General features: G+C 33.0%; 1 protein-coding gene and 1 long non-coding RNA gene across 4 annotated transcripts in view; one reads left to right on the forward strand and one right to left on the reverse strand.

Annotated features, from left to right (window-relative positions):
- LOC146992977 (uncharacterized) overlaps nucleotides 1–7223 on the reverse strand; it is a 47825-nt gene extending 40602 nt beyond the window's left edge. Inside the window, exon 1 of the long non-coding RNA XR_015039166.1 lies at nucleotides 7113–7223. This is a non-coding gene — a long non-coding RNA (uncharacterized LOC146992977). The remainder of the gene's footprint in view (nucleotides 1–7112) is intronic.
- LOC118196273 (multidrug resistance-associated protein 1-like) overlaps nucleotides 1–20495 on the forward strand; it is a 148702-nt gene that overhangs the window by 3030 nt on the left and 125177 nt on the right. Inside the window, exons 1-2 of one of the 3 annotated variants that reach the window (XM_085809712.1) lie at nucleotides 7039–7484; nucleotides 12930–12991. In XM_085809712.1, coding sequence (XP_085665838.1) covers nucleotides 12965–12991 — 27 coding nt within the window. In that variant the 5' untranslated portion in view covers nucleotides 7039–7484; nucleotides 12930–12964. Of the gene's footprint in view, nucleotides 1–7038; nucleotides 7485–12929; nucleotides 12992–20495 lie in introns of those variants that run through there. The other 2 variants (XM_085809714.1, XM_085809713.1) reach the window with 2 other exon arrangements.

A 20495-nucleotide genomic window follows, 5' to 3' on the forward strand; every position in this document is an offset into this window, starting at 1 on the left:
CCAGCGTATTTGAATAAGACTTTTCCATTTTTTGGCGAAAAATCGCGTACTTTGGAGTCTTTTCTTTAATAGGCAAAAATGGTCGACGGGAATTTCCGTAAGTACCATTTAAGCATAAACTGAAAATTGCTGTGGCGAATTTTTCTCTTAAAATACATTAAACTTTTTATTTTTAGGATTAAAGGTAAGATATATTTTATTAATAAGAAAAATTTTATTTTAGAGATCATTCAAAAAGTTAATTTAATTTTTCAGACAGTCCACCGCTCAGCATTGACACTACATGAAATCTTGAAATATACTTAAAAAAGTTCTTAAAGCTATATCTAGAACCCGTATTTAAAAAAATAACCTGTAGCCATCTTTTTCTTTTTCCAAACACCCTTTCTAAACCGCATAAATTATATTTCAACGAAGGAGTAAACAGCATTGATAGCTGTTGAAGGTACAGAAGGTTTTGTCTTAGCTGTTCTTGAACACCTTTATTTCTGCTGAAGAAACCTACAGCTTTAGAAATGAGAATCTTATTTGAATTAGTGGCTTCATTATTCAAATTTCAGGAATTCGGTTAGTCTTATTAGTGGCTTTCCTAGAACCAGCAACATATAGAAAGAAACAAGATATCGTTATAACCGAAAAGCGATAAGATCAAAGGAAGCGGAGGTCAGAGCCATATGCTTTAAACTATGTGAAATAAGAATTCAGTCAGGTAATAGTCGCCAAGGCTGTTCTGTAAGACTTGCAGTGTTGCCAAGCCTAATCGGCCCCGTCGTGCAAATGTCTAGCGAGCGCCTTTATGTAGTGACGATATTGAAGGGACATTGCTTATGGTTAACATTTAAAATGAAACATTATTAACATAATAATATGGAAAAACAACAAAATTACATTTTATCTTTTCATTTGTCTAAATATAGAAACATTTTGTGCTTTGTTAAAATTCACGCACAAGCATATTTATTGAAGAATTATACATACATTTATGTTATAAAAAGCCGCCCAACCGTTGTAGTGGTTAGCGTTGCTGACTGCTGTGCCGAAGGGCCCGGGTTCGAATCTCGAAGAAGGCATGGATGTTTATAAATGTAGTGTCCGTGAGGCAGGGAGGCACTCTAAATATGCAAGGCGAAAGTCCTCTCGAAAGGCCGGAGGTAGGGAAAGAGGGGTGGGAGACGCTCGCCCCCCCCAGGATGCTCTCCATCAAAATTGGGGACGAAACTGAGCTAAATCGCACCGTCACCTGTTACGTACTCAAGGCTGTTGCCAACGGCAGGCGTATCTTGCGTTCCTTGCAACGAGGACTTTCGTGGGCTTGGACTGAATATAGGCCAGACAAGTGAGCATTAGTCAACAACAACAATATGTTATAAAAACGTAACACTGCAAGCGAAGCGAAATAATATACTAAACGCATTGATTACCAAATATATTGCTGAACACTATTTATTATCTTAAAATTAAAAACAATATAATTTAGATATCTAATAAGTTTGCATTACATAAATTGTTGTTCGCAGCGTAGTATACGACAAGGTTCAAAGAGCACAAAAAATGCTCTAGGGCTGATATCTAGGTATATATCCAAAATTCTTTTTTGCACACCGCTATGTTTTTGACAACGATATAGCTTAGAGTTTCAACCGGCGTTTTTACATTTCCTCCAAAAGTTTGCAAAAACTTCAGTTCATGCATAAGATCTATACTATTTATATCGCTTTTGATTTTTGTTAGTTAATGCTTTTTGCGGTTTTTGATATAAATGGAGTTGATTTTGTAAATATATATGAACGAAAATACGTGATGCCAATGCGTATGTAAGGATACAGGCCGGCGCCGTAGACGCGGTCGACAAATTGCTTAGTCAGTGTACATAAAAAAGGTAAGTCCAGTTACATATTATGTTAAACTTAGGTTAGCTTTTTAATTCAGAAAATCAACGATTTGAACATAATTACTCGATTTCTTTTTACATGAACCATTTGTTTATTAATCTAAAAGTTATCTTCTGAGAAGAAAGGATTGATATATTGTATTTACAGAGTACCACTGAATTTTCAAAATATACCTATTTGAGATTTGAAGAAGTAAAAATATACAAGGTATTCTGAAATCAAAATTTGGCCATTTTCCGATTTTTAGCTTATCTGGAAAACCGAAGGAAAATGTTTCGTTATTTCATTAAGACTTAAATACATACTTTAAATTTGATTTATTTACTTTAGAAAGTACTACCACAAGTACCACAAGAGAGTACTACCACCTCCTTGAATTATTTGGTATTGATCTAATTATTCATAAATTTTCCAAGCAATGGTTTAAGATGTACTCAGTATTTCAGAAGTAAAATATTTCAAACAGTGACCTTCCGAGTGTTTTTAAGAAGTGTTTAACTCAATAGTTTTTATAATAGTTATTTTCTATTTTTATTTTTACTTCCGCATTTTCTGTTTTCATTTTTCCCCAAATGTCGGAAGAAAAACAGAAAAAACTGTCAGAGTATCAGATGCAATGAAGAAAAAGAAAGTGAGAAGACTTAATAAACCAAAACTTTAAAATTACTCTATTTTTTCAAAACCCAGGGAATGCCTAAGCTGACGCTACTAGCACAAGTTGTCCATCAACGTCATCAACCAAAAAAAAAAAAAAAAAAGAGTTAAAAGGGATTAGTTGTTAAATTCTGCTGAAAACAATTCTATTTATTGTTTTTGCTGCAAACATTTTAAGTTTCAGCAACGTAAAACTGAGTAGTTCTGAATTTAACGATTAAAACCACTTAAATAAGCACTTAAAACTTAATGAAAAAAATTAAATGCTTTTCTGGAATCTACACGTTTGGTCCGATTTCTTAGAACGATTACGAAAGAATAAACTTGTTGATTCGGAATTTCAAAATTTATTAAAAAAAAAAAGAGACTAAACATTGGCGCGATGTTATTGAAAGAATTATTTATGCCATTCAGTTTTTAGCCAAACAAAACTTAGCCTTCCGTGGTTCCAGTAACAAGTTATTGGAAAGAAATAATAATTTTTTAAAGTGTATAGAAATGATTACAAAATTTTGACCGTATCATGTCTGTATATATTAATAAAATTAAAACTAAAAAAATGCTCCATTATTTTGAAAATAAAATTCAAAATGAAACAATTAGCTTATTAGGGGATAATATAAAGCAAATTAAGTAAGGTCAAACAGGCAAAGTATTTTTCTATTTTACTTGATTGTAGCCCTGATGCCAGACATCAAGAACAGATGTTAATTTGTATGAGGTATCTTAATTTAGAAAGTACAAACATGAGTATTGAAGGAAGGTTTTTAATATTTTGTGTTTCAATAGTTACGACCGGTGAAGGACGAACAACATTCTTATTAAAGACTTTAGAGGAAAATGGTTTAGATATTAGTAATTTACGCGGCCAAGAATACCACAATGGTGCAGACAGGACAGGTAAACAGTTTTCGAGTAATTATGCTCAAATCGTTGCTTTTCCGAATTAAAAAGTTAACCTGTGTTTAACATAATATGTAACTGCTCTTACCTTTTTTTATGTAGAAAAACAATAACAAGCAATCACAAAAAATATAAATGTTGCACAAATTACTGCTATTGCAACACTAGACACAAAATAAGGATTAAGCAATTTGTCGAATGCGTCTACCCTTACATACGCATCGGTATCACGTATTTTCACGTTCAAATGAGACAGAAGAGAACACCAGGGACGAATTCCAGGCCTGGTTATAACTTTCGGTAAAATAAGACAGTGTGCTATGAGGAAGGGGCGCTCAGACTTGTCAAGCTCGAGGCTGCATTAACACAGGTAAACGCCCCAACCCCTAGAGGCGATCCAAGAAGCCGCTAACCCATCGGTCGAGCTAAGACTGAGCTGAATCGACAAGAATATTTAGCAACTCATAGTAAAAACATCTACCATCAAAAGAGGCCCCAAACCCGAACAGCAGAACGAAGTCACTTAAACACTGTTAGACAGACCGGGCCACCAATCCGGCCTGCTAACACTATGTCATAGTATCGGCTTTAGGCGCCCCCCCAGGGAGAAACCAAGGAAGGATATGAATATGCAGTTTTTGAGGCTCCAGGCGCCTACTGGAAACCTCAAGCAGTTTAAAGACTCGCTAAATTCTCCAACTCCATCGACGGTGGTGTTTCGCCCCGGACAACCATGAATATCTGACTATGTAGCTCCACCACAACCAACGAAACGAACAAGACAGTACCATACGGTCTCCGTCGAGCCTGAAACAGCCATCGCCAGCGATGACTCCAGTACTTTGGAGACTGATTTTAAACACCTGTGGCCGAGACTGCCTAGATAAAGATCCTAATCAGTACTTCCCAGGGTTTACCTGAGTCGACCCCCGGAGCGGCGTTTAAATAAGACAAGAATTTTCTTGTTCAGAAAGGAAGCGAGAAGAACTACTTGTTTTAATGATTTTACCTGGCACCTTTTGTAATCGGCGCCGTCGTGCGCTGAACACTAGTAGTACGGTCTGGCTAAAGGGCTGTTTGCATAGTCGTTTTCATGCTTTTCCCCATGTGTAACAAGTATGCCAGCCAGTTTCAATTAGAAAGTTCTCCACGAAGACATCCATTACCTTAGGCAGATACCCCTCGAGTGCTTTGCCACAGCTAAATAAACTTAAAAAAGCATATCCCGGATAAAAGATTAGTTGCATGGGAGTTTTCGTTGTTTTTGTCTATGTGTAATGTGCATATAAGCCAGCTGCTCTTTAAAGGCCTTCCGCGAAGACATCTCTTCCATTAGGTAGATGCCTCTTATGGCATGCTTTGGCATAGTATAAATAATTCGATGCAATTCATCCTTACGAAACGTACGTAATATCCTTCACACAACTGTTTCATATTCGGAAAAGACTGGAATTTTTAAAGAATGGGATACAAGCCTGTTCAAGCCCTGTCAACGAACAACATGGATTTTACGAAAAAATTGAAAATTTGAATAGATCATTTCCGGAATTAAAAAGCGGTGCCCACCAGCGGCCGAGCGGTAAAGTTGCTGAACACTGGTAGTTCGGTCCGAAGTTCGAATCCCGCGAACGGGCTGGCTGCATGGGCGTTTTCGTGGTTTTCCCCATGTGTAACGTGTACACGAGCTAGTTTCCCTTAGAAAGTCCTCCACAAAGGCATCCCTTCTCTTAGGCAGATAGCCCTTGTGTGCTTTGCCATAATTAAATACACCAACACCGGAATTAAAAGCTATTTACAAGAGAAAAATGTAATAACAGTACACAGCAGCTCTGTGTTTAAAAAAATTAAAACAAAAAGCTCTTTTTGCAAGCTTTTATTTAGTTCATTCTTGGTATTTGTCGCTATGATCAAAAGTTTATCATCGATTTTTAAACTATTTCCTGATAAGCTATCGAGTTCAAAATTAGTGCAGACACTATTTGTGGATGACAATGCAATACCGTGAAACTATGTGTTCCAAATTTGATTTAGGTTTTTTAAAATTTAATTTTTAAACGATCTTTCTCACATATCTTCACATAATTAACAAACTAAAATTATCAGAATTTGACTGTTTGCTCCAACATACAGTGGGAAAAAAAATCTTTTAAATGAAATTTGTAATTTGATTTTTTTTTTCTTTTTTTACTATTTGACGTCTATTTTAAAATTTCGGAGTCAAAAATGTATCGGGTATAAATTTTCAGATTATAAAACGAACTATTCGCCTTCTTTTAAAACAAGAATGCTAAGTAATTGGATGATTTTTTTTTTACTTTCTTTTAAATCTTATGTTGCAATCTGCAGCAGCAGAGAAAAAATCGGGGTTGGAAACATATCTTCAAACTTATGACGCCATTACATCAGACAATTTTTACTTCTTCTGTACATATTTCTTTGCATTAATTATTCATTTTATTTTATTAATCTAAAAAATATGGAATTCAAGAATTGATTGCCATTTCTAATTATTTGCAATGAAATCTATTATGTCTTTTTTATTTTTCCATTTCATAAATATACTCTTAAGTATTTGTTTCATAATTATTTATATTTAATGTGCATAGATAAATTATATATAAATTAATTATATATAAATGTGCATAGATATATACATTTTTCTCAGCATTTGACTTTAGAAGTTAATTTTCTTAATGTTGTTGTGATAAGTAATATTACATTCTTTCATGGAAATTTAAAAAATTCCAACATCCAAAAATGTATCCTTTATAAAGACTTGGAAATCTTCGAACATTATAAACTCTTCATTCTTCACTCTTCGAACTCATCTCCTTTTCATTTTTTTAAGCTTTTTAAAATTCGTTTATGGTGTTTGTCGCTACGTTCAAAACATAGTCATAGTTTTTAAACTATTTCCTGATAAGTTATTCACATCAAATTTTTCCCATACACTTATTATGGAGGACAGTCCAATGTTATGCAGTGGTACGCTTTTAAAAATTCGATTTGAATCCTTCAAATTTAGTACTGGAACGATTTTTCCCACGTATCTTTGTTTAATAAGCGAACAAAAATTCTCAGAATTTTACTCTTTGCACCACAGATAGAGGGGGAAAATGTTTGAAATGTACTTTAAAAGAAAATTTTAACTTCATTCCTGATTTTTTCTTGAATTTCCGGAAATCGTTCGATTTTTTTCGACCATTCAGCGCAACAGAATTTGTTCGGAGTTAGTGATTTTTCATTGTTGAAAAACGATTTTCCAGTTGAATAATATTATTGACAACGTGTCATTGATACTAAAAAGATGAAAATAATGTAAAAAAGAGTTTGTATAAAATAAGCTTTTATTAAAAAATAAAGTTATTAATGAACTAAGCGAAAAAAAGTAATTTGTTACAGTTTCATGGAAACAAGAGATCAAATAATTCTCTTTACTACAATTTTATATTACGAATAATAAAAGCGCGGGGCGCAGTCGTTGAAGACCTAGTTTGTGTTTTAATCAATAGCCGAGCAACTGCAATCATTGGATATATGATGACAAAAGGAAGAGGAATGAATGAAAAACGAAAGAGGGAGAAGAAATATTTTTGCCTGTGGTGAAGCCAGCTGTAGGAATGACTGTGTAAGTTCAAGATGATAGTAGAATTATTTACTTACGAAGCATCAACTCAATACAGAAGTAACTGATGGCAAAAGCTAGGAGTCCTCATTATATAACGGGGTCACAGGCTACATCCATTAGAGAGACTCTAGGTGCTGCCATCTTGGATCATGTGATGCAAGTGCGTGCAAAAGTTTTGAATGGAGTTGAGTTGTTTGTTAAGTACGTGTTTTAAACTGGAATTCCTGCCGCAAGTTTCATTGAGTTGTAGCTAGACACTGTGTGTGTTTTTTTTTTTTTTTTTTTCGTCCGTCACAGTACTAATTTTAAATGACTGGTTTAACAAAGTGCTAATTTCTATAGCCTGATAGCACGCCGCAGAATGTTATGTGCGTGAATTGATATCATAGCAAGTGTATGATAGCAGAGTAAGTATATTTTTAATACTTTTAGCAAGTATTTTTACTAATATTTCAAATGTTTAGAAGAATGTGTTCTGTCATGTGCCGAACGTAATGATATTCACCCGAGTACGTTTTTTATACGTTTTTGCAACGTGGTTATTTTTAATTTCTTCAATTAGGTTTTTGGGTTTCATTCTTTTCTCAAATACATATTTTATATCTTTTTATTTTAGGCTTGATGGTGTTCATACCCATTATATTAATAGAAATAATTACTTTCAAAGAAGATTTAATGAAAAGAACTTTGCTTCATTTTCTTTTCTTCCGTTTTTAAGGACCAAAATCTAATATTGATTTTTACTTCTTGATTTCAGAGTTTCAAATCTCGATTTGTATTTTTAGCATTTTCTGTTATTGAATAAAAATGAAAATATTTGTATGTTTTATATAATCAGGAAGTCGTTCACGAAGGCATCTCTTTTTAGGCAGATAGCTCTTGTGTGCTTTGCTAAACTACATTTAATCCTATTATTTCTATTTCCTTCTCAGGAGACTAGGAGTTGAGCTATTTCTTTTCAGTTTTTAATATTTATATGGCTAGTAAATCGTTCTTAAACATACTTCGGCTAACTCGGGTGTAATTATCTGGTGTACAAATATAAGGAAATTATATTTCTAAGATCTTTGTTTTTATATATCTATTAAGTGACTAGGAATTTTATGTAGGATTTTCAGAACTTTTATTGCTCTGCAGGACACCTTGGAAGTTTCATTTTGATTCCTCGATGCCTTCACATGCTGATTCATGCAGGCTAGCCAAAATATTTTTAGAAAAAGATATAGGAGGAGTATGGAAATAAATCCTACCGAGCTATAATAGGAGCTGAGTTGTAATTACTGAAACTTTGTCAAGATTGGCGGAAAGGTCATCATCAAGTACGGAAAAGAAGAAATTGAATGAAAAAGTAAATTTAAATTATAATGTCGAAAGAAGTTGTAGGAAATAAGATGGAAATCAAATTTTAAAAAAATTTTTAAAGATAAATTTAAATTAGAATACTGGAAAAAGAAAGTTGTAGGAAATAAAGTAAATAAGATGGAAATCGAATTCTATAAAAATAATAAAAAAACTTATTTAATATACAAAATAAGAAAAGTTCATAAATATAAAAAGAAATGATGCAGTTCTAATTTTGTTTAAAATTACTGGAAAAAACTGATGCAATTTTCTTTTAGAAGACGGCAATATTTGATAAACCCTTGACTATATTCTATACAGCAGGGGAAAGAATTTAACAAGCAGTGAGCGTAATTTGGACGGAAGGTGCTTAGTAATAATTAAAACCGCTGAACAGTGATAATTTGACCCGGGATTAAACCCCGACAAACGAGATTGCTGTATGAGCGCTTTCGTAATTTTCCCACGTTTAATGTGAATACGAAACATTTCCCGCATCCATAAAAGCATCCCTATTCTTAGACAGGTAATTTTAGTGTGCTTTGCTATAATGTAATGTAACCAATTTTTTCCCTGTTGGTGTAGCTCATGGATGCGGCTATGTAATGCAATTTTAAAAAGGAAAGTGCATGCTAGAGAAAATTTGTTACCGTTTGCTTCAATCTTTCACATCTTTAGACAGAAATGTATTTTTCTTAAAAAATGATGGTGATGCGAAGGGTAAATATTCAGTTTTGTTTATTAAAAAACTGACTTTTAAGCAAAGTTTAATAAAAAAAATATTATTACTAACATAATGGGATTTAAAGGAAATGTGAGCTCCCAAAAAGAAAGTAATCTTGATTTGTTGAATCTTTAGAAGGACATTAATCCTAGGATTTTTAATTCGCCTTCGAATAAGTAACTCTGTATGTATCTTCTACCACTTATTGTTCATTACTATGCAGATAAATGCTTGATGATATTTATTCAGCGTTAAATATTCATTCTGGATGCCATAATATTAAATATCGTCAGTTTAGCTTCCTAGAGAATTTGATAGTTAGCACAAGTAGGCTGCAGACCAAACCCAAGCGCACAGGTTCTATTTCCATGTAAGGCATTTTCCAAGTAAGGATTAGTTGGTTATTTCTTTCCCCTTCCCTCCTTGCGACTGCAATAATGCCTTTTCTGGTGCTGTATCCTGATAACGTTGGATGCCTGGTTCGGTTATTTGGATACGGGATTTAAAGCGGTTGATCATAATTCCCAGCGAATACCTTATCAACAAGTGCCCTGTCATTGTTTTGGAGGTGGGAGTATAATTATCTATTCTACAATTTCTTACTATTTATACAGTAATATATGTGAATGCAACTGTATTTAATATTTTTTCGAACTTTGAAACACTGTGCCATTTAAAAATGTCCCTTCAGTTTTTTAAAATTACTAGGAAAACACAATTCGATAAATTCAATCTGAAATGAAACAGTTAACGAACTTCATGCATGTTCACTCATGCCAGACATAATTAATGAATAAAAAATATATCATTAATTACGCCATAAGAATTTCGGTGCCGCTAATGCCATTTTATGTTTTTATATAACAGAGACCAGACGTTTAATGTTACATTATTTTCGTGTCTGCATTTTTTGCCTTAGATCCTAGAAGGTTTTTCCAATCACAGAAAATTATAATTAGCTATAAATTCGCTACTTTTTTAAACAAGCTTATTTTCGAAAAAACCTCTTCTCTGTGTTAAAGGTGTTGTCCCTAAAAACTTAATTTTGTTCTCCGTTGACATATAAATTAACATTATTAACTTTTAATTGGCATTATCAAAATCTAATGCATAAATGTTGCAGATCCAAAAATAATATAATCCTACTTATTTATGAGTAAAATTCTTTGTTCGTTCCTGTTATAGGACAATCCGGGCCAGTTTTCTACAGAAAGATATATGTGCCAAAGTTATGTTTGCCACCATTAAATTAAACGTATTTTTTATGATATCTTACAACAGTGTTTTTTTTAAAGTAATAATTTTCAGTAAAACGTTTTCAGAGTGTGTCATTTTATTTCATTGTTTCTTTATCTAAGTGACTAATTTAAGATATGTTTTTTATGTTTACAAAAATAGTAGTTATAGTTAAAAATAGTAATTACCGTAGTTGATATAAGCTGATGACGAAAATGTGTTTTCTCGTTGGAAGTATCGAATTGGCATATAGTTTACGTACAAGAGAAAATTGTTTGTGGCTTGCTGTCTTCTAATGGAAAAGTTTCTGATCTAGCTTTGTGAATATATTTCAGATATATAAACAGGTATTCGCAGAAATGATGAATAATATCATTTACAATAAAATAAGTCTATAATTTTGATTGAAAACGAAGTAAGCGCCGTGATAGTGATGTAAGTAAAAAAATATTGGCAAAATGTCTAAGGCGATGGTCTCAAATTTGGACTACATGCTGGTGGAATAGTCGATCTGAAAACAGCTGATGAACCTTTGTTAGTAATAAATTTTCATTTTATTAAAAAAAATAAAAATAGTTTTGATAAATTCTGAATTTCAGTTACTAGATTTTATCAATACATACACACAAACACACACACACACACACACACACACAAAAATATCCCAAAGGGAACAAAATTCAAATTTATACTTATTTTCTATCTGATAATATAAAAGTTTGGTACCTGCAAGTAAAGTTTGGTACCTGCAAGACATTTTAGTTTGTTACACAATTTATTAATAGACAAATATTAAATTTTCAGACAGACATTTGTTTCAAGTAATTCCGGTATGTTTAATTAATCATTAATTAATTTACTTCAACTTAAATTAAAAACAAAAGAAGTATGAAAGCGTTCAAACAAACGAATTATGAAAGTTTTCAGGGAAAATTTTCCGAATGGGACAGAACGTGAGAATAAATAATGACAACCCAGTATTTCTTTTATTTATTAAATTTTTCTTCGACTAAAATATAAAAAAAAGGTATGAAAATAATTAGGTACTTCGTTATGTCTTATTATAGCTTGAATTTGGTGGCTTTTTAATTCTGACAGTTTGTAGACTTGGATAGAAAGTACTAGCCAGATATTATCTTCATCATGAATTATATAAGTTCATTGGTTAATTGGAGACTTTTTCTTATTAGTTTTCAACTACGAAAAAAAGATGTAGTATTTCCAAGCAAAGTGATTGTTCTTAGTGCAAAAATTCATAACTGAGGGTATTCATTTTTTGACAAGTACGAATAAAAGTTAATAAAATCTACAGCATTTAATTCTTTAAGATTTGTATCATGTAAATTAATTAACTCCATTTATAGATTTTGTGGTGCGTTATTCATGTTCGTTTTTAATGGTAGTGAAAACAATATAAACTTAGACTTCACATAAGTAAAATCTTAGTAACACTGTTTTTGCAACTAAATACATAAATTTATTCGCGGGCGGCATAAAATTGCTTGAGATCATGGGGCGCCAGTTTAAGACCACTGGTCTAAGGGACTGTAAATTCAGCTGAAATATATAATAAAAAATTTTTTTAATATTTATTATATAGATTTTTTAACATTCTTTTTTACAATTTCTTGATTAAAAATGAAGCATAATAAAACTGTCAACTAATTTATATCTATTCCAGAATGTATTAAAATAGTGTCGTATACTCGTATTACTTAACTTTTGTATTTGATTTCCACTATAACTACTTTTATGAGAAGGCTATGTACCTAACACGAAACGCCCACCAGCGGCCGAGCGGTAAAGTCGCTGAACACTGGTAGTTCGGTCCGAGGGTCGAATCCCGCGAACGGGCTGGCTGCATGGGTGTTTTCTTGGTTTTCCCCATGTGTAACGTGTATACGAGCCAGTTTCCCTTAGAAAGTCCTCCACGAAGTCATCCCTCCCCTTAGGCAGATAGCCCTCGAGACTTTGCCGTAATTAAATAACCTAACCAAATTCTGGGTGCTTTATTGTGAAACTGATACATTATATTTCCAAAGTAACACTCTGAATTAAGCTACTCGATATATGTGAAAATTAAATATGAAATAGAATGGAGTTATCTTCGAGCTGAAATGAATTCGTATATCTTACCTTGAAAGTAACAAAACAGAAGACTTAAAATCTTTAACTTGAAGCCAAAAAACTGACAAAGCTAGATTTGCATACTTTTTCAGGTTTCTTGCTTCTTCAAGGCTATTCATTTCTCAGTAATCCTCAGATGTTACGCAACAATTTAAATTACGAGAAACTAAGAATCCGCTACATGATTTTCAAAACAAATTGGTTTTTAAAGAGAAGATTCATCCTTTACAACCCGGTAATCAAATGTCTAGGGTTCATTACACCTAGTAATTAGTTTACAAAGTTTATTATAAGTGTGTATGAATATTGATTCGCAACCCCCTCCCCGGAAGAAAAAAAAAAAAAAAAGAAAGAATAAACTGCAAAGAAAACTGGATTGCTTGGCTGAGCTGTCTGATTCCCTGTTTCTTTTTTTCTTATCAAGGTCAAGAGGACAGTCGCATCTGGATTCCGTCAGAAATGGCGTGTGCTATGGATGACTTTTGGGTAAGTTGAGTTATAGTTTTTTAACTTCTGGAGTTCTTAGATACGACAATTAACATATAGAAAAGGCAATGAGAATAATAATGTTCTTGTTGATGTATTTTCTTTAATAATAATTTTTTTATAATTCTCACAAAAGAGCTTCATTCGAACTGCAAATCACATAGGGGAAGGGGGTAGAAGGGCAGATTTCTTAACGCCGAATTTATGACAGGACGAACTTAGATTCATTCAATTCTCTTGACCAAAATACTTTCTCTCCTTCGTTCTCAGATTCACTTCTAGTTTTCTTTTCTTCATTTTTTTTTTATTCCAGTTCAGGAGGTTTCCTGTCTTTTTATTCCTCTCCTCGGTTGTATCTTGAATAATAATTTTCTCCAAGCTGTTCACCGTTTCAGTTTCAAATTATTTATTGATGTGAGGCGATCTATGTTAAATGCCCTTGGTCCTTGGATAAAAACATCTGAAAGCATTTTCTAGCAAAGTTTCTTTTTTTTTTGGGGGGGGGGGGAGCATTGGTTTTGGCGTAAGTTCCAAATTTCCTTTCTTCGTAGAACTCTATGAATAATAGTGTTTCGTATAGCTTATCTTTTTACTACGCCTTTCCGTTAGATGGCTTATTCTTCAGTTATGTAATAAAAAAGCAGACATTTATTATTATATATTTATTCAATTTATTATTTATTCATTATTTGTTTGTTATTCAATTTATCATTTAATTATTCATTATTTCGAATTAAATTTAAGCAGGCATTATTACTGTTATATCTAAAACTAAGATTGGAATTGGAAAAACTATCACTGTTAGTGCAATGTCAAGAACAGAAAAGAAGCTAATGAGCTACAAAATCTGAATTTATGTTAATAGCAACTGCATCAAGGACTTCTTCTTCAACAGAATTATTGATAAACAGTCTTAATTATAGGTTGGATGTGTAAGGTGAATTGCGATTCTGCATTAACAAGTAATCTCAACCGTAGACGAAATGCGCGAGCTTAAATGCGGTATATGTTCCGTTATAATAGTACAGGCAGGCACTTTTAGACAGGTTGGTCAGTATTAGCTAATTCTCATAAAGGTACAGGCTTCTTTAAAAGACCGGTTTTTAACTTGAATTTTTTTTTTAAAAAAAGGCTGGGTGCAAATACTTTTATGTCGGGGCACCCTTACGGATGTGGGGCTTTAGTTTATTATTTCTGTTAATAAGGCAAACAAAAATTTACTTGCTGCAAATGTTCCAAAACATTTATGAAGGTTATTTCTTCATGCTAAAAAACTGGTTTTCATAAAGCATTTTTCGAAATTTTTTCAGGGCATCATTAAGAAGTTTTCTGTCTTAATGACTGGGTTGGCTGATTTGTGTAAGGATGGCGGTATTCTTATACAAATTAGCAAAGAAACGTGAGTTTCTCTTCGAATACCCAGCCAATTTTAGTTTATTTTAATTTTATAAGATTTGTTAAATTTTTCATTTTATTTTCTGTGTATGCATTCTGAACGCCAAATTTACACGCGAGCACAAAATGTTCTGCTTTATTTTCAGTGTTATAGCTTATGATCACTTGTCTGACGTAGTCAGCCCAAGCCCATGAAATTTCTCGTGGCAACAAGAGTTAGATTACGCCTGCCATTGGCAACAAACACCCTTGAGCACCATTTAAGATGACAGTGCAATTTAGCTCAGTTCCGTCTCCAATTTTGACGGAGAGCACCCTGGGGGTCGAGTCCGAGGGTCTCCCACCCCTCTCCCCTTCCACCAAACCACACGAGAGAACTTTCGGCTCGCCGCAAATTTAGACTGCCGCCATGCCGTACCGACGGTATACATTTACAAACATCCATGCCTTCTCCTAGGTTCGGAACCGTGCCCTTCAGCACGGCAGTCAGCGACGCTAACCTCTATACCGGTTGGGCGGCTTTATTTTCACTAAACTCATATTAAGAACTTAGTTTTACTTAGCCTTACAAGGGGTAGGCTAACTAAGTTTACATTTACACGTGTACATGGAGCTTGGAACTTGTAATATAGAGAATACTGCAGTGTGATGAACCATCGACTAGTGATATTTTTGTTTTCCTATCAAATTTTCTCCGTTGAATTTACGCAAGGTTATACTAATCCTTTTTTTATAATAGTCGTTCAGTAGAAAAACGTGAGATGACGTAATAAAAAACATATCATATTTTACATCAGTATTTTCATTTCTTTCATGAAAAGGGCTTGTAGTTTAACCTTTTTACATAAAATAATCAAGTTTGTTTTTCTTATAACATTCTCTAAAACAGAATAAATCCTGAAAATCCTGGCATGTATCAAAAGTATGTACAATATTCTTTGGTTAAGACTGCTAAAACTGTGATCTTCAATCTTCTTACTGAACAATATGCAAAACTTATTTAAATCGTGCAAATGTTAATGAAATGTATTTGCTGTTTGTATTAACCGAATTTAAATAATACATGATTTATGAGAACTATTCGTTAAGATAAAAAGAACCTTTTCAACTCGTCAGTTCCAGCCTTTTACCTTTGACGGAATCGTATGGACATACTATCAGGAAAACATTTGCGTAATAGATTTCGAGACTGTAATGGCGCTGCAGTATTTAATTTACATCACTTTGCCACCGAAATACTATGTTGCGCATACAAATTGAGGACAGGCATTTTAAGTAGTAAAGACAAAAAACTATGTGACCGTATTTTAATGTAGTTCTTCTTCATGTGTTATTCTTTGCACGGAGCTATATAGATAATGTGGAATTCGTCACCGCAAAATGACATAAAAAGTCATAAATATCCGACCTAATTCGACTACGATTACACCATTTAACTACGATATTCCAGGAACGGTCCAATCGATCACAAAAGCTTCCTTTGTCGATCCCACCAACAGCTGAATTTTTTTTTTTTGCCTGCTGGAAAACTGGAATTACAGTTGCAAACCATGTAATAGGTGATTGCACAAACTGCAGGAAAGCGCTTACCATTGCCATATGTAAAGCATAAATTTTAAGCTAGATTGTTATTAGTCATTTTATTTACGATATTCGATATTTTAAATCAACTGTTTTACTATATTTAAATTTTTTTAATTGAGGGTTTTGATTTTTATTGTAACACACAAGTGAAGCAGAAATGTGATTACATGTTTGATCGCGTCGTGTGATATTATGGCTGCTGAAACGTCAATCCTTCAAACAACCAAATTAAAGAACGTCTATGTACATATTCTTTGACCAAATTTCCTGTACTGTTTTAAGCTGCCTCGATGTTTCCTTGTCAGTACATCGGTGCTACTAATACTTATAGGATGTTTCGACTTCTGGATGTTTCTAGTTGTACGCAGTCGGTTTCCTTCACTTCCACAGCCGATGGAAACAGTGTTACATTAAAATCATGTCTCTCTCATCTCATGAACACATGACCATTCTTTTATGCAATCATTCAAACATCAATACTTTGCTGTGTGTGCTCATCGCCATCTTGTTAATGACGCTAGCTGTGAACGTGATTCTTATTTGCAATGAAAAGAATGAAGTTACAAATTTAATATTTCGTTTATAATTTTCTTCTGTAATGTATGGTAATACATTACATTTATTTACTTGTGCTACAGATGTGTAGTCATAATTATGACTTACTCTCTGTACTGTAATAAGAGGAAGACTTCCAACGTGAATGTGGTGTACAGCAAAGTTTTCTCTAACACTCGGCAGCTTCACGTAAGTGAAGGGCCAAAGCTACTTTGTATGGCTTTTAGGATCGAGTTTCGATCGTCTGCAAAATATAGGTTTGGCATTAGAAGCTGCTTTGCGCTAGCTATAATTCTAATGATCCAGAGACTGTTTCCGTTTAAATATGGTGCATTTATTCTTCAAATTGTGGGGAAAGTTTCAAAACATGGCTTGATAGAAACGGTTAAACGAAATCCGTTGAAAGTTCGAAAATATAAATTAACGAAAAGAATTCTAGAATAACCTTAATTTACTATGACTAGAAATTATGCGCAGATCAATATTTATGAAATTATTGTGAAAAACTTTAGGCACACGGTTCTAAAGATCGAAGTTTCATATTTTGTGTATGTTTCGCCAATTAGGGCTCTAAATAAAGTGCCTCAATTCATCTCAAGCAGATAATAAGATGGTAGAGTTGTTAACGTAAATTCTTTATATTGTTAGCGTTTGTAGTGGAATCATCAGTTTAATGAAGAAAATTCCAAAACTTTGAATTAAAAAAAAATCCTGATGTTTGGTATAAAAAAAATACAAATCTTCAATTAAAAAAAAAAAACTATTATACTAAAGAAACACATTTTTGATTTAAAAACAAATCCAAATCCCCGATTTAAAAAGATATCCAAATATTGAATCAAAAAAGGAAAAAAAAAAGGGGGGGAGGAGGGAGAGAAACTTACCTTTTTCTTTTCGAATCTTCTCTCTATCTGACCGTACTTTTTAAACCTCAGAATTTTTGTTTTGTCTGCCTTAAGATCCAAGAATTGACGCTAGAAGATATTTATAACAGACACCTCACCCCCCCCCCAAAAAAAAAATTCGGAACTGGGGAGAAGCGTGCATTTTGCTACTTTCATCTGAACATTCGGCAGTCAAAGTCAGTAAGGAGTTGTTCGTTTTTGAATGGAAAGTGGATATGTTTTCTTTTTGGAGTAAATATACTTAATGAAAGTTTCTCCATAGAGTATGGAAATTTAGAAATACAATTACTGGTACAAAAGATTTATCTTAGTGAAGTTATTTCTATCTGGAATCAAAGTATAAGAGAGAAATATTTTAAAAATTCAAATGTGAGAACTTCTTGTTAGAGTCTGACGCTTCAAGGAATTTACCATTAAAATTTCTTAAGTTTAAAAAAACTATAATTTGATCTTGGTATGCAGATTTCAGTTTAAAGCCTAAAACAGTTTTAAGCTAAGCAGTTACGATAGGCCTAGTTTAAAAATCTAAGGTATAGAGAGTAAAATCTTGCATTTAAAATTATCCGCTGAAAATGGCAAAGCCTAAAGATATAAAAATATTCCTATGATGTCATTTCATTATAAATTAACGTGATAGGGAGATTTAGCCCCTCATTTAAAGAAAATGATTATTCAAGACACAATTGTGAATTTATTTCATTGGATCACTTGCTGACGAAGCTTGCAACAAATATTTATCTCAAGTAGTAATACTTTCTATTTTTCAAGGGCACCAAATATATGAATTGAAAGCGATAAACTCATCGAAATAATTCCCTTTGCATTGCTTATTTGATACAATTTTCGTACGAGACAAGCTCGGAAAGAAAGTTTTTAAATTTCATTATTACAAAGACTTACTAAAGCAAGAGTTAACATGCAAAACAAGACTGTTAAACTTGCTATCATTCTAAATGTAAACATACTGTAATTAACGCAAAGAGAACTTTTGCAACTCGAAAAGAGAGTATTATAAAGTAGTTCTTGTTCTACATATCCGGCATTCCTGTCTTGCCGCGGTATTTACGTAGATGATTTTCTTAAATCGGGATATGACTTCTCTTGGCCTGCTGTGACGATACCGCAGTAGCAGAAAGATCGTTTTGACTGAAACCAAGCAATTAAAAAATTAGAAGCCAAAATTTACGAAATTGGAGATTGGTGCCGGAAATGGAGGGTGTCTGTTAACGGAAGCAAGTCTCATCTGCTTGCAGTAAGCCGGCACAAGACCAAGTCTGAAATGCAGGAAAAATTTTATTTGTTGAACGAGTAAATATTGAGAGTAACCAAAGCTAAGTGTTTTGGGGGGTTTTATCCTTAATTACAACTATAGCTGGGACCAGCAAACTAAGTATGCAATCTGTACAGCCAACATGGTAATACACCAATACCTCCTGCCCTTGATTGATTACATACCAAATCTGGACCTTCGGAGCAACAGAGCTTTATACATAATGAATATCAGGCCTATTTTATGCTTGGACAGCGGCTACCTCGGAAAAAATTATTAAACTGAAATTAATAAAAAAGGAAAAGGCTTTTTGCATTACAGCTAACGCTTGCATTTTTATTAATTCAGTGCTGCATAGGTATTTAAGTCCCTCTAATTAGCAAGCACCTCAGAAATTTTGTTTATTAATTGGAAATTTAATGCACAAGTACTTATAAATATTTCTTTTCTTTTCCATGTTATGATTTATATTTTGTATTTATTTAGTACATGTTTATTTATACACAAGTTTTTGCTTTACTTTTATTTTTACCTTACTTCTGCGTTTATTATCTATATTGTTTTCTTACTGTTTGAGAATTTAGATCTCCGTACAGGACTGTATATTTTGAATTTTTCATGTGCATACAGCAGGTACAGCACGAGTCAAAAAGTAAGTACTCGTGCTGTACTATGTACACCACGAGTACTTACCTTTTGCTCCGTCTGTCACTAGCATAGTGTTTCACACTTCTCTCAACCTATGTTTCAATTCTTTCAAGGCTGCATATCTGAAATATGAACCCTGGAAACTTTCTTTCAAAGTCATCAAAGCATCGGGACAGTCTCTGCTCTTGTTTCATCTGCTATTTTTGAAATGTTCACTTTATTGAACTTCAAAGTCATGGCTTTTTAGACAAATCTTTACTGAGCGAGCGACAGCCCAGGTTGGCTATAGGCTTGTACACGTATAATATATCCCTAACCTCAAAACTCTTTCATATTTAGTGTATTTTAATTCGATAAATTTACTTGGATAATTAATGAAAGGATCCGTAAGAGTTTCCTCTTATTTAACATTACAATTCATGCTCCTTTAAGGTTTTTGCGATATTATTTCCACCATTTCCGATGTGAGCATTCCGAAGGTCTTCTAGCAGCATCTTCCAGTTGACCGGCTGATATAGTGACTATAGTTTTATTGCATATGAATGCTATCTTAAGCAATTTTAAAATTAATCTGTATATAATTTAAAGTATGAAGTTCTGGATGAGTAACAGTTTTTAAAAATGTGGAAGTAAAAATCGGTAAACAGTTATTATTGCATATTTATTTTTTTTCTTTACAGCGGCATATATTTTTCTGTGCTTTTATTGAGAATAAAATGAATTTTTTCACTAATTTTGTATTACGACTAAAAATGTAAAATAATTTAAGAAAATTAGGGGATAGTTTTTTTAAATTAAACTAAGAAGACGCAAAACATATTCTTCTTTCGCAGATAAGAACAGCGAAGACGGTTTCAACCGTCAAATCGTTAAATGTTCATTTCACACACTGTAGTCTATTATCTTAGTTGTGACGCCGTGATTTTTTTGTATAATTTCTGTATTTTCTGTTAATTTTTATAAGTGCTTTTTCTGAAAAATAACTCAAGTGCTAATAGGAAAAGGTATGTTGCGTTTCTGACACAGGGGGAAGAAATGATTTTCTTTCCTAACACTATAATATCTGATATTTTTTAAATGTATTCTAGTTATTAGTATTAGTTAAAGCGAATATTTAGAGAATTTAAGAAAACAATCTGCTAACTTT

This window comes from Stegodyphus dumicola, chromosome X2 (genome assembly GCF_044657685.1).
Source record: "Stegodyphus dumicola isolate Sdum_Otavi_A_Nest chromosome X2, ASM4465768v1".
In the NCBI taxonomy this organism is placed as follows: Eukaryota; Metazoa; Arthropoda; class Arachnida; order Araneae; family Eresidae; genus Stegodyphus; species Stegodyphus dumicola.